Source organism: Sinocyclocheilus rhinocerous, unplaced genomic scaffold (genome assembly GCF_001515625.1).
Source record: "Sinocyclocheilus rhinocerous isolate Xijiao unplaced genomic scaffold, SAMN03320098_v1.1 scaffold357, whole genome shotgun sequence".
NCBI classification, from domain to species: Eukaryota; Metazoa; Chordata; class Actinopteri; order Cypriniformes; family Cyprinidae; genus Sinocyclocheilus; species Sinocyclocheilus rhinocerous.
The window spans coordinates 433,765-445,499 of record NW_015649568.1 but is presented as its reverse complement, the minus strand read 5'-3'; the positions used below and the strand labels follow the sequence as shown (position 1 = coordinate 445,499).

The 11,735-nt window shown below is 35.5% G+C and overlaps 1 protein-coding gene across 1 annotated transcript; it reads left to right on the top strand.

Annotated features, from left to right (window-relative positions):
- Window positions 1-574: 574 nt before the first annotated feature.
- On the top strand, window positions 575-9,601 carry cd36 (CD36 molecule (CD36 blood group)). Its single transcript, XM_016515510.1, has 12 exons — window positions 575-833; window positions 1,499-1,659; window positions 2,583-2,727; window positions 4,206-4,352; window positions 5,526-5,617; window positions 5,874-5,923; window positions 6,246-6,315; window positions 7,425-7,609; window positions 7,713-7,831; window positions 7,921-7,994; window positions 8,105-8,159; window positions 9,164-9,601. Exons 1-12 carry the CDS (start codon window positions 711-713, stop codon window positions 9,350-9,352), a joined length of 1,410 nt encoding a protein of 469 aa, XP_016370996.1. The 5' UTR covers window positions 575-710; the 3' UTR covers window positions 9,353-9,601.
- Window positions 9,602-11,735: the final 2,134 nt, after the last annotated feature.

The following is an 11,735-nucleotide window of genomic DNA, read 5'->3' as shown; positions in this document are numbered from 1 at the left end:
GCAGTGTTGTGTAACACTAGCACACGTTGGTATTCGGAGTTAGTGTAAGTAGCCTCTGCCAAAATGAAGACAAAATAATGATTAAAAATAGCCCACAGGAGCGTTTTATTTTCATGAGAGGGCAATCGAATGTGCCCATTCTCTTAGTGAAAATTTAATTTTAACATGTAAGAATTAAGTTACAGATATCAAGAAGTATGTGTATTACTAGTTGTAATTTCATTTTTTTATATGATAAACGTATTTCTGCGAGAGATGACGTCATTTTTAATATCAAGAATTCGTGTTGGTACTAGTGGAAATGTAGTTCCTGATATCAAGAATTCAATTGTTGATATCAAGAATTAACATTGTTACTAGTGGAAATGTAATTGCTGATATCAAAAATAACAATTGTTACTAGTATAAATCTAATTCCTGATATCAAGAATTAACATTTTAACTAGTAAAAATTGAATTGTTGATATCAAGAATTCATATCCTGAGAATGAATAAAAGTCTAAACGGCTTGCCATAGCCCAGCAGCGTGTTATCGCGCTGAGATAACTTCGTCTTAACGAGGGTCTCCGGGTGTGATGCGCAGCAATCCAGTCCTAAACCTCCTCCTCTGCAACCTTCGATCGCTGGAATTTACATAATTCCCAGGACGACCTCATGCTCGCACCTGACGCGGCGCCGGTCAGTGTTGGTCCAGGCTGCTGCTCGCCATCATGACCTGCTGTGATCTGAAATGCGGGCTTATCACAGGGACCGTGCTGGGCGCCCTGATCGCCGTGCTGGGCGGGATTCTCATCCCTGTAGGCAACATGTTCATTGAAAACACCGTGCATAATGTAAGTCGTCGTCTTTTCATATCAATATTCGGCGCACATGCATTTGCAGATCCTCCAGAAAGGCATATACAGTATGTACATGATGAAGTTGCATTGGAGAAATATTCTGAATAATTTAGGAACAGCCAATCTAGGGTAGGCTACGACGTACTATCAATGATGTATGAGATTAAATAAATAGGGGTTTTATGGGTCAAGGGCATTTTTCATAAATGTATGGTTGGGGTTTTATTGATTGATTTGAATTTGACATGTTTTGCTCTTTAATCAACTGTTTTACTGTTTAAATTTCGCTGAAAAGCCATGCATTTTACATAAAATATGTTGTGTATGTTAGATAGTATTTTATATTTAATGCATTTAAACAGCAGGTTCTCTACTTACCTCATGGTGTCAAGGTCAATGACTGTGTGTGTTAAATGAGCTCTATTTCTATATTTAGGCAAAAAAGAAAAGGAAAAAAGCATTGGAAATGTTCTGTAGCATTATTGTAGACTTAACGTTGTTTGCCTATACAGAAACTGACTGAAAATAACACCATGTCGAGAAATATTTACTGGACTGTGACAACTTGCCCCGGCCTGCCACATTTTGAATTGTAGACACAATGTAGTATAAAAAGTGTATAGAGTATCTGACCCTAAGTATGTTTTGTGTCTCCAAAGGAAACAGTGTTGGAAAACGGAACTTTAGCATTTGACACCTGGACGTCGGTAGACATTGCAGTATACAGGCAGTTTTGGCTGTTTGACGTGCAGAACCCTGATGATGTTGTAAGTCAAGGGGCCAAACCTGTGCTGGTGCAGAAAGGACCGTACACGTACAGGTAAGACTTGCTATATAAATAGATTTTCCATCAATACTCATGTAAACAAACCATTCTTCTTTGTCTCTCAAAGGTAGAGAAGATAAAATCGAGCAAATTCACTCTTTGATCTTTATCATTTACTCAAGAGCATCCATATCTCTTGAGCTACCTGAAATAAAGCAGAAAGAATCCCAAAGCATCAGCCGTTTGCAAATATGGACCATTTTTACCTACTTCTGAGACTTGTGCTTAAAAATAGACAATATCAACACAAGCACTTCAAGCTTGTTCAAAAGTTTTAACAAGCTGTTGTCATTTAATCGTTGTATGTTGATAAGCACAAATGTATCTGATGGGATGATGCTTATCTAATTAAGGCAAATGTTACACTCCATCCTTATGTCTGTTTTGTTCTAAAGTGATATAATTATCTGTTTACTGAAATGGGAGTACTTTTGCATGTTTTATTTATTTATTTTTGGTCTTTTATCTATTTTTGTTAATTACTATTTTTATTATATATATATGTGTGTGTGTGTGTGTGTGTGTGACCCTGGAGCACAAAACCAGTCTTAAGTCGCTGGGGTATATTTGTAGCAATAGCCAAAAATACATTGTAGCTTTCAGATGATGTATAAATCTGAATTTTGAAAAATTGACACTTAAGACTGGTTTTGTGGTCCAGGGTCACATGTATGTGTATATATATATATATATATATATACACACATTACATTAGGGGCATCAATTGACTTAATTGTCAAGGATACAAATACTTAAAAAAAAAATGTTATTCATAATCTACTTGGCATGACATTTCTGTTATACATTCTTAAAGTATGGCTTTTCTCGGCTGTAACACCACCTAACTTTCATTTTTATTGCAATTTTAAGCCACTAAATGGTCATAATACATTCTCATGCTCTCTGTTGTCCTCTAGGACGCGTTTTATCCCCAAAAAAAATATCACCTTCAATGATAACTACACTGTGTCCTTTGTGCTGCCGGCGGGAGCCATCTTTGAGCCTAGCATGTCAGTAGGCACAGAGGAGGACATATTCACATCGCTCAATCTAGCTGTAGCAGTATGTATTTTGACAACCATCTCTTGCCATCCTTCTCTGCCCTTCTGTCTTCCTTTTCGTTTGTTTTCTTCCCTTGTTCTCCATGCCTAGTTATTGTGATGCATGGCTGCTGAAAATTCAGCTCTGCCATCAGTTAAATATATATTCAAATGAATTGCATGTAATTAATAATAATTGCATATAATAAAAATGGAAAACATTTATTTAAAATTATAATAATATTTCACAATATCACTGTTTTACTGTATTTTCAAATAAATGCAGCCTTGGTGAGCTTAAAGGGGTCATATGATGCGATTTCAATTTTTCCTTTCTCTTTGGAGTGTTACAAGCTCTTGGTGCATAAAGAAGATCTATAAAGTTGCAAAGACTAAAGTCTCAAATCCAAAGAGATATTCGTTATAAAAGTTAAGAGTCAACCACGCCTACCTAAAACGGCTCGTTCTAACACAAATAAAAAAAGGGTAAATTCCGACTTTGCTATGACTGGCGCTTCTGAATCAGCTAATGTTTTGTTATTAGTTTAAGTATTTGCTATTGACTGTTCAAATGCGGAGTTTTGCGCAACGCAGAGTAACGCGTCGTGTGTGTGTGTGTACTGCATCATCACTGTGTCTGTCACACAACTCTGTTGCCCTTTCGGAGTTTTGTTTTTTTTGTTTTTTTTACTGATGGTAAAACAAAGGACATTATTAACTGTCTTGATATTTACTTTGAAAGCTGACGCTCGCGATTATGGTAAGGGGCATTACATTTCCGACGCGTGCTTGTGGTGTTCGGCCAATCACAATGCACTGGGTCAGCTGGCCAATCAGAACAGACTGCGCTTGTCAAAGGAGGGGGCTTTGTTGAAAACGACGTGTTTGAGAGAGGCGGGGCATTGAGGACCTACAATAATGTATAGTATTTGAAAAATAATGTGTTTTTTGAACATTAAAGCATGTCAACATATTCTGTTATATCAAATACACAAAATAATGATCTTTAAAATAGCATCATATGACCCCTTTAAGAGACTTCCAGCAAAAACATAAAAATCATACCATTCCCAACATGTTGAACGATAGTGTCAGTGTGTATATAATAAAATAAATACATGAAGTATTAATCTTTCTTACAAACTTCTTTTGCTCACGTGCCTAAGGTTGCTGACCCCTGATGTTGATAACATTGCTTCAACATTGGTTGTCAGCGAAGAAAGTCAGTTACAGTTTATCACATCATAGATAAAATGTTTATATCTGCGATTATCTATCAAGAGTCAGCACAGCACTATTATATAATAGCATATAATAGCACACAGCATATTCATAATTGCAGGTGATGCTCAGTCATAAGTGCTGTAGAGGTAATAGATGCAAATAAATTTTACTTGTGTTGTTGATTCCAAGGTTTTCATTAGGCAGATGAATTTACGACAGGGTATGGTTTCATACTTGTGCTGTGATCAACTCAAACTTTATTTTCTTCTCTTCCAGGGTGTTTACGGTTTACTCGGTCATAGACTTGCAAACTGGCTCATCCAACGCTCCAATTCCACACTCTTCCAGAACAGGACTGTTAAGGAATTGTTGTGGGGTTACAAAGACCCAATGCTGGGCAGCATGCTTGGAGTTTTTTATCCAGTAAGGTTGCCAACACTTGAAGGCATTCACTTAATAAAACATATTTATAGCTTCATGATTGATAAACTATATATACAGAACAATTGCAGGTAAACAGGTTTTATTGCGAATGAGCAAAATTGGGCTAGACCTAAAATACACATATAAGTTTATATGTGTGTAAGAACACAAAACCTAAGAATGTAAGGTGTAAGAATATTTAAAGGAATAGTTCACCCGGAAATGAAATTTGCTGAATATTTACTCATCCTCAGGCCTCGAAGATGTAAAGGAGTTTGTTGGAACAGATTTGGAGAAATTTAGCATTATATCATACCAATGGATCCTCTGCAGTGAACGGGTGCCATCAGAATGAGAGTCCAAACAGCTGATCAAAACATCGCAGTAATCCACAAGTAATCTGCATGACTCCAGTCCATCAATTTTACTTGCCTTGTGAAGTTAAAAGCTGCATGTTTGTACTAAACAAATCCATCATTAATGTGTTTTAACTTTAAACCGTCGCTTTTGGTCAAAATATGAGTCCATAATCCATAATAACGCTTCCTCCAGTGGAAAATGTCCATCTCCTGATGTCCTCTCACAATGAAGATCCACTGACATAAGTTTAGAATTGTTTTGGACTGTTTTCACTTGTAAGCAGTGCTTCATCTGTGCATATTTCTCTCCTGATTCAGACAACATGGCATTTTTTTTACTGAAAGTAGAATTGTTTAAATTTTACTTTTTTTAAGTTAAAACATCTTAATGATGAATTTGTTTTTTTTATTCAACAATAATTGATTGACTGGAGTCGTGTGGATTATTGTGATGTTTTTATCAGCTGTTTAGACTCTCATTCTGACGGCACCCATTGTTGAGCAAGAAATGTCATGCTAAATTTCTCCAAATATGTTCCGATGAAGGAACAAACACATCTACATCTTGGATGGCCTGTGGGTGAGTACATTTTCAGCAAGTTTTCGTTTTGAGTGAACTATTCCTTTAAAGACCCCAGGAATGTAAGTAAGTAAGTACATTTTATTTATAGAGCACATTTAAATTCAGCTAACACTGACCATGGTTTAATGAAAGCTGATTATAGATTACCCTTGAAGCTAATCTATAACCCATTTGTTGTGTTATTTATGCTCTAACATTCAGAGAAAATCTTACCTCTGTTTTTTCTTGTAGTACAATGACACCATCGACGGACCATACACTGTATTCACAGGCAAAGATGACATCAATAAGGTAGCCACGATTGAACGCTGGCAGGGTGAAACGTAAGTATATGTTACATTAGCATGAAGAATTGGTGTAAAATGGAACATTTACGTGATTCTTTGGGTTGTAGATGGGTTTGTTGTTCTCTAAAAGAAAAATGACGCAGACCTTAAATGTAGATATGGTATATACAGAAACAACTGTCAGTTTTGTTAATGTTTTAAGTAATCAATTAATCAGTCACATTCATATCTTCAACACAACATTAGTAAAACTCAGACTAACAATCTCATCAAAACACTTGATGTTGTACAGATCACTGAGTTACTGGAATGACTCTTATTGCAACAAGATAAACGGAACAGGCAAGTTTACCTCTAACATATTACACAGATATTTAATTAATTGTGAAGTAATTACATTATTGTTGACATGTATGCAAATAGTATGACATCTGTCCCAAAGCTATTGGCCTAAAACCTTGGTGTAAAACCATGTGTCCAATAAAGAAATAGTGTGCAGGTCTCATGCTATAGTTTTTCATCTAGTTTAATTGTTAATCATCTTCTGATTGTGAGCACTTCTACAAGGACACCATGTGTTCAAAGATTTCTGATATGAAGTTCAACAGATGTAATATATCACACATTAATCACATTATTCAATTTTGTATTCATATGTTAACAGATGGTTCCTCCTTCCACCCGTTCCTGGACAAGAAAGAACCCCTGTACTTCTTCTCTTCTGATATCTGCAGGTATTTTCAGTTTGTTCCCTGATAATCAGTAGAAAAAGTAAATAAAATACACTTTCAAATGATAAAGATTGCTTCCTTTTGGACAAAATATGAACCAAAGCATCTGCAAACATCTGATATTAGACTTTTTCTCAAAACTAACTTCACTTCTATCGCAGAAGGAACTTTTGACTAGGTGATTATTAGTCAATTGCTTATGCTTATCTTTCTTTACAATAAATGCCATTTGATATGGCATTCTTCCATTTTATTGGAGACATAAATTTCCAAATACTTTATGAGGAAACTATATTTTGAAATGCCACTCATCAGCAATGTTCTCATAATCTATTGATTAAAGTCTCATCTTTTCCATGAGGGTTCATGGACTTTTATCTCTTTGCATCTGATTAGATTTGATCTGGAATCCTGATATATGTAAGGAATAATTGAAAACGGGCCGTTGAATTATTAGAAAATAATGCACATTCGAGGTGGTGATGCGGCCACGACGCGAAGCACGCTTGAAAATGAATGAATGTTATTGAATTATATGCAAATTATCAAACGAAATGTATCATTTTAAAATCTAAAGGATACTTTTCAAACAATAGAAATATTTCACAAAAATATACCATTTTATTATATCAGTTTAATACAATTAATATACATTACTGTTCTGAGGTCAGTAAGGTTTTTTTTTTATGATTTTTTTTTGAGCAAGGACAATAGATCTTTGTAACAGATGTTACATAGACAAATGTTACATAAATGGTCTATTTCGAATTGATTTCAGCTATATTAAAATAGAAAACAGTTATTTTGAATTGTAATAATATTTTACAATATTCTTTTTTTTTTTTGTATTTTGGATTAAATGCTGCCTTGGTGAGCATAAGAGATTTAAATAAATAAATAAATCTTACAGACCCCAAACCTTTGAACTGTAGTGTATTATATCAATTATAAAACAATTGATATACTGTTCAGTATTAAGGATATTTGGACAGAGAATATTTGGACACTTTCTGGTGGTCAAAAAAAAAAAAAAGTAAAGGTTAATGTGATGAAACACTCCTTGCCCCTTTGCAACACATACATTTGTGACAAATATTGTGCTTGTCCTCTAGGTCAATATCTGCTAAGTTTGATAGAACTGTTGACCTGAAGGGAATCTCTGTGTATCGGTACTTGTTGCCCCCTGAAGCTCTGGCCTCTCCAGTGGAGAACCCAGATAACCAGTGCTACTGTACAGACCCTGTGCTCACCAAAAACTGCACGACGGCAGGACTTCTTGACCTCACTGCCTGTAGAGGTCAGTGCTAAGGGCCTCTTATAAAGTCAACTTAAGACTAAAGTTTACTGAATGCATTATTCTTTCACATTTGAGTTTTTTTATATTCAATATTTTTCAACAGGAGCCCCAGTATTCCTCTCTCTACCCCACTTTCTCTATGGCAGCAATGATCTCCACCAAGGTGTGATCGGACTGAACCCGAACTTCGATGAGCACTCCATATTTCTGGATGTAGAACCGGTGAGGAACCCATTTCAGTTTGCATACGTTTTGCAAAAGGATGAAGCTTTAAGATAAGATAATGGCTATGCATCTTGTGTCATATGTAGATTACAGGTTTCACTCTGAGATTTGCAAAAAGGCTTCAGCTCAACATGTTGTACGGCCCATCGGATAGTATTGTGTATGTAAACAGACATCACACATTGTCATGGATGCATGTGCAGTTGTGCACTTCGCGTAATTCATAAATGCACATCCTAACATGACGTCTTGTGTCTGTCTTTCTCACAGAATTTTGAACAAAATCAAGGACTACACAATTTTCCCTATTTTGTGGGTGAACGAGGTGAGTGCTAATGAAGCGCCTATTTCATTAAAGCATATAGGTCCAGTAAAGGTTCTATAATAACCTTAGTATTCCCATTTATAAAAGAGGAAATATGTCAGCTTGATGCCTTGAATATTCTTTTTAAATAATTAAATAATTGGCCATTGATAAAAATTATTTTATTGTTATTATTAAATACAGTAGTATTTATACTTAACTACTATATATAAAATAAATGTGTGTGCGTGCATGCGTGTGTGTGTGTGTGCATGCATAAATTATTGTTGAATTAAAATGTTTATGCTAATATAAAACATTTAGGTTGAATTAAAGATTATAAGTCAAATCAAAACGTTCCTCCAATTAAAGAATTTAGGCTCATATAAAACACTTAGGTTGAAATAAAGCATTTAGGTCCAACTAAAATATGTGGGTCCACTTAATGCATATAGGTCCAAACAAAGCATTTAGGTCCAACTATAGCATTTATGCTTGTCTAAAATATTTAGGTTTAATTAAAGCATTTATGTCAAATAAAGCATCCTGGTCCAAATAAAGTATTTGCTAAAGGTCCAACTAAAGCAAATTCGTCAAAATAAACCATTTAACTAAAGCTTATATGTCCAACTATAGATTTTACGTCCAACCAGTGACCTAAGTTAATTAAGTCAGTAAAATCATATTTAAATCCTTTTTTTTAATACAGCGTATATTATATAATATATGTGTGTTATGTATAGTGTATGATTATATTCTGTGGGTTGTGATGGGTCCAGCATTTATATACAATAAGTCCACTCTAGATCTGTTATCTCCACTTTAAATGGGTACTTTAGACCAATTGGGACCAATAAAGTATTTTCTGTAATCTTGTATCTGATATATCAGAAGAATTATTACAGTCCATAAACAGCTAATCTCACACATATCTGACCTCTGGACCGTTTGATTGTTTCATCAGAGCAGGATTAGGTGCCGCCTCACTGCTGACTGTAAGATTTTTGTCTCTTATTTGTGTTAAGACGGCAGTTCTGGACGATGAGACGGCCGACATGTTCAAGAAAGAGCTGATTGCTCGGATGGAGTTGTTGGAGGGGTTTCAGATCGGACTCATAGTGGTTGGCTTAATCTTATTTGCCAGCTGTTTGATCGGATTGATTGTGGTGTGCACGAAACCGAACAATAACAAACTTTCTTTGGTGGTTAAATAAATGGAGGGATGTTGGTGCTTTGCGTGTTTGATTTTTGATATCGCATTTTGTCGGAATTGTATATTGTAATTGTTATTTGCGCTCAGAGTGCTGCAATTCTATTTAGATAATTTATAAACTCTGCATTTTTGTGGAGCAAAATGATTTCTTTCTGTAACTTGATATTGTATCAAGTCATACTTTCAAAGTTATCAGAGCGAATATTCTGCCATTTTGTGGTCATACTGTGGTTGATTTAAATATGAAATAGTTTTGTATGTCAGAACAATTTCAGTAAAATGAAGAACTGTGAAACTTGGCCTCATTGTTATTTTTGATTTTCTGGTTGTTGTCTTTTTTTTTTCTATACACTTTGCGTAGTTGTTGCCTTCAACATATCTCAAATCACATATCAACTTTTGCCTTCTCATGCGCAAGAACAAGCACCAGACTGAGAAACAGAAGAAATTCTGGAACAGATTTCCTTGTTATACCTTGTAAATCCATATGACTTATTTTCCATTCTCCAATGGCTGCTAAATCAGAATGGGAGGTTTTGTAGAATAAGAGGCTTGGGTTGAGTGGGAAACAGGGGTTTGTTTAATATGAAAGTAGACCTGGGAGCGACCCCGTCTTCTGGTTTATGAATTATAAAACACAACTGGTCATCTCCGACTGCTGCTTTTTTGCTTTGGTTTGACCCATGGGTTTTAAACAGCTAAAGGCCCGAGTAAACAACATGTAGGTTTATAATCTACTTTGGAATAAAGCCTTGGTGACAAATGTTCATTCTGCTAACATGGAAATATACACAATTGTTCATAAATAATGACATTCCAACAACTCCAACCAGTCATAAGGGTCAATTTTTCAAAATTGAGATTTATACATCATCCGAAAGCTGAATAAATAAGCTTTCCATTGATGTATGGTTTGTACATACATCACTATTTTTGCAATATTACAACTATTTGAAAATGTGGAATCTGAGGGTGCAAAAAAATCTAAATATTGAGAATATCGCCTTTAAAGTTGTCCAAATGAAGTCCTTAGCAATGCATATTACTAATCAAAAATTAAGTTTTGATATATTTACGGTAGGAAATTTACAAAATATCTTCATGGAACATGATCTTTACTTAATATCCTAATGATTTTTGGCATAAAAGAAAAATCAATAATTTTGACCCATACAATGTATTTTTGGCTATTGCTACAAATATACCCCAGCGACTTAAGACTGCTTTTGTGGTCCAGGGTCACATATAAGCTCATATTATGATGCATTATAAAAAGGGTTTATTGGTCATCATTATTGTATAGTTAAAGCAGGCCATAAATACAACATACAAAAACAGCATATAGGCCTTTATTAATAATTTCATTAGTCTGATGCTTCATGTCGTGGCCACATCACCACCTCGGATCATTATTTTCTAATAATTCTATGGGCCATCGTCAATTATTCCTTACTAAAATGAAACCAATGTAATCCTGATAGTACTCCCATTTTTTACAAAATATAACTGTAATCTGATAACTTTGTTTTCTGACGTAACTGTAACGAATTACAGTTACCAGTTTTTGTATCCTGATTACGTAATGCCGTTACATGTATTCCGTTACTCCCCAACCCTGTATGTATGTATATATATATATAGTCATGGCAGTGACAGACATGGCATATATATATAGTCATGGCAATGCCAAGTTTTGGCAGTGACATAAATTTTGTGTTTTGCAAAGTTTGCTGCTTAAGCTGTTGTGGTGTTCATTCACATTGTTTCTAGATTATTGTGTAGAGTAATCAGATGCATTTTAAATAATTGCTAAAAGCTTCATTGGCCAAGAAATTCACTGTTTTTTGATCCTGACACAAAATGACCAGCTAACATCAACTGACTAATCATCATATCAGCAGCACATGTGAAAGTGTGAATAAGTACTAGTCAGGTTAATCACTATCATACTAATTAGATTGTAAGAGCAGACTGATTGCTATAAAAGGAGGGAAGAAGCACTTCCAATCATTGTGTTCTTGTTAGCAATGGTTACCTCCAAAGAAACACGTGCAGTCATCATTGCTTTGCATCAAAATGGCCTCACGTGCAAGGAAATTGCTGCAAAGAATATTGCACCTGAAAGAACCATTTACCGGATCATCAAGAACTTCAAGGAGAGAGGTTCGACTGCAGTGAAGAAGTCTTCAGGACGTCCCAGAGGGCAAGTGCCAGGACGTCTCCTCCTGAGGAGTCCGCTACGGAATTGTGTCACCACCAGTGCAGAGCTTGCTCAGGAATGGCAGCACGCAGCAGGTTGGTGAGAGCATCTGCAGCTTTATATGCTCGAATAGCAGCGTAAACAAGACCATGAGGATTCAATCGTCGCATCATGCACCTGCAGC

Bases quoted from the DNA above. Each gene is read 5' to 3' on its own strand.
- cd36 (XM_016515510.1), top strand. From the start codon at position 711: ATGACCTGCTGTGATCTGAAATGCGGGCTTATCACAGGGACCGTGCTG. The intron at 834-1,498 runs GTAAGTCGTCGT...GTGTCTCCAAAG, and splicing joins TTGAAAACACCGTGCATAAT to GAAACAGTGTTGGAAAACGG. The intron at 5,924-6,245 runs GCAAGTTTACCT...ATATGTTAACAG, and splicing joins CAACAAGATAAACGGAACAG to ATGGTTCCTCCTTCCACCCG.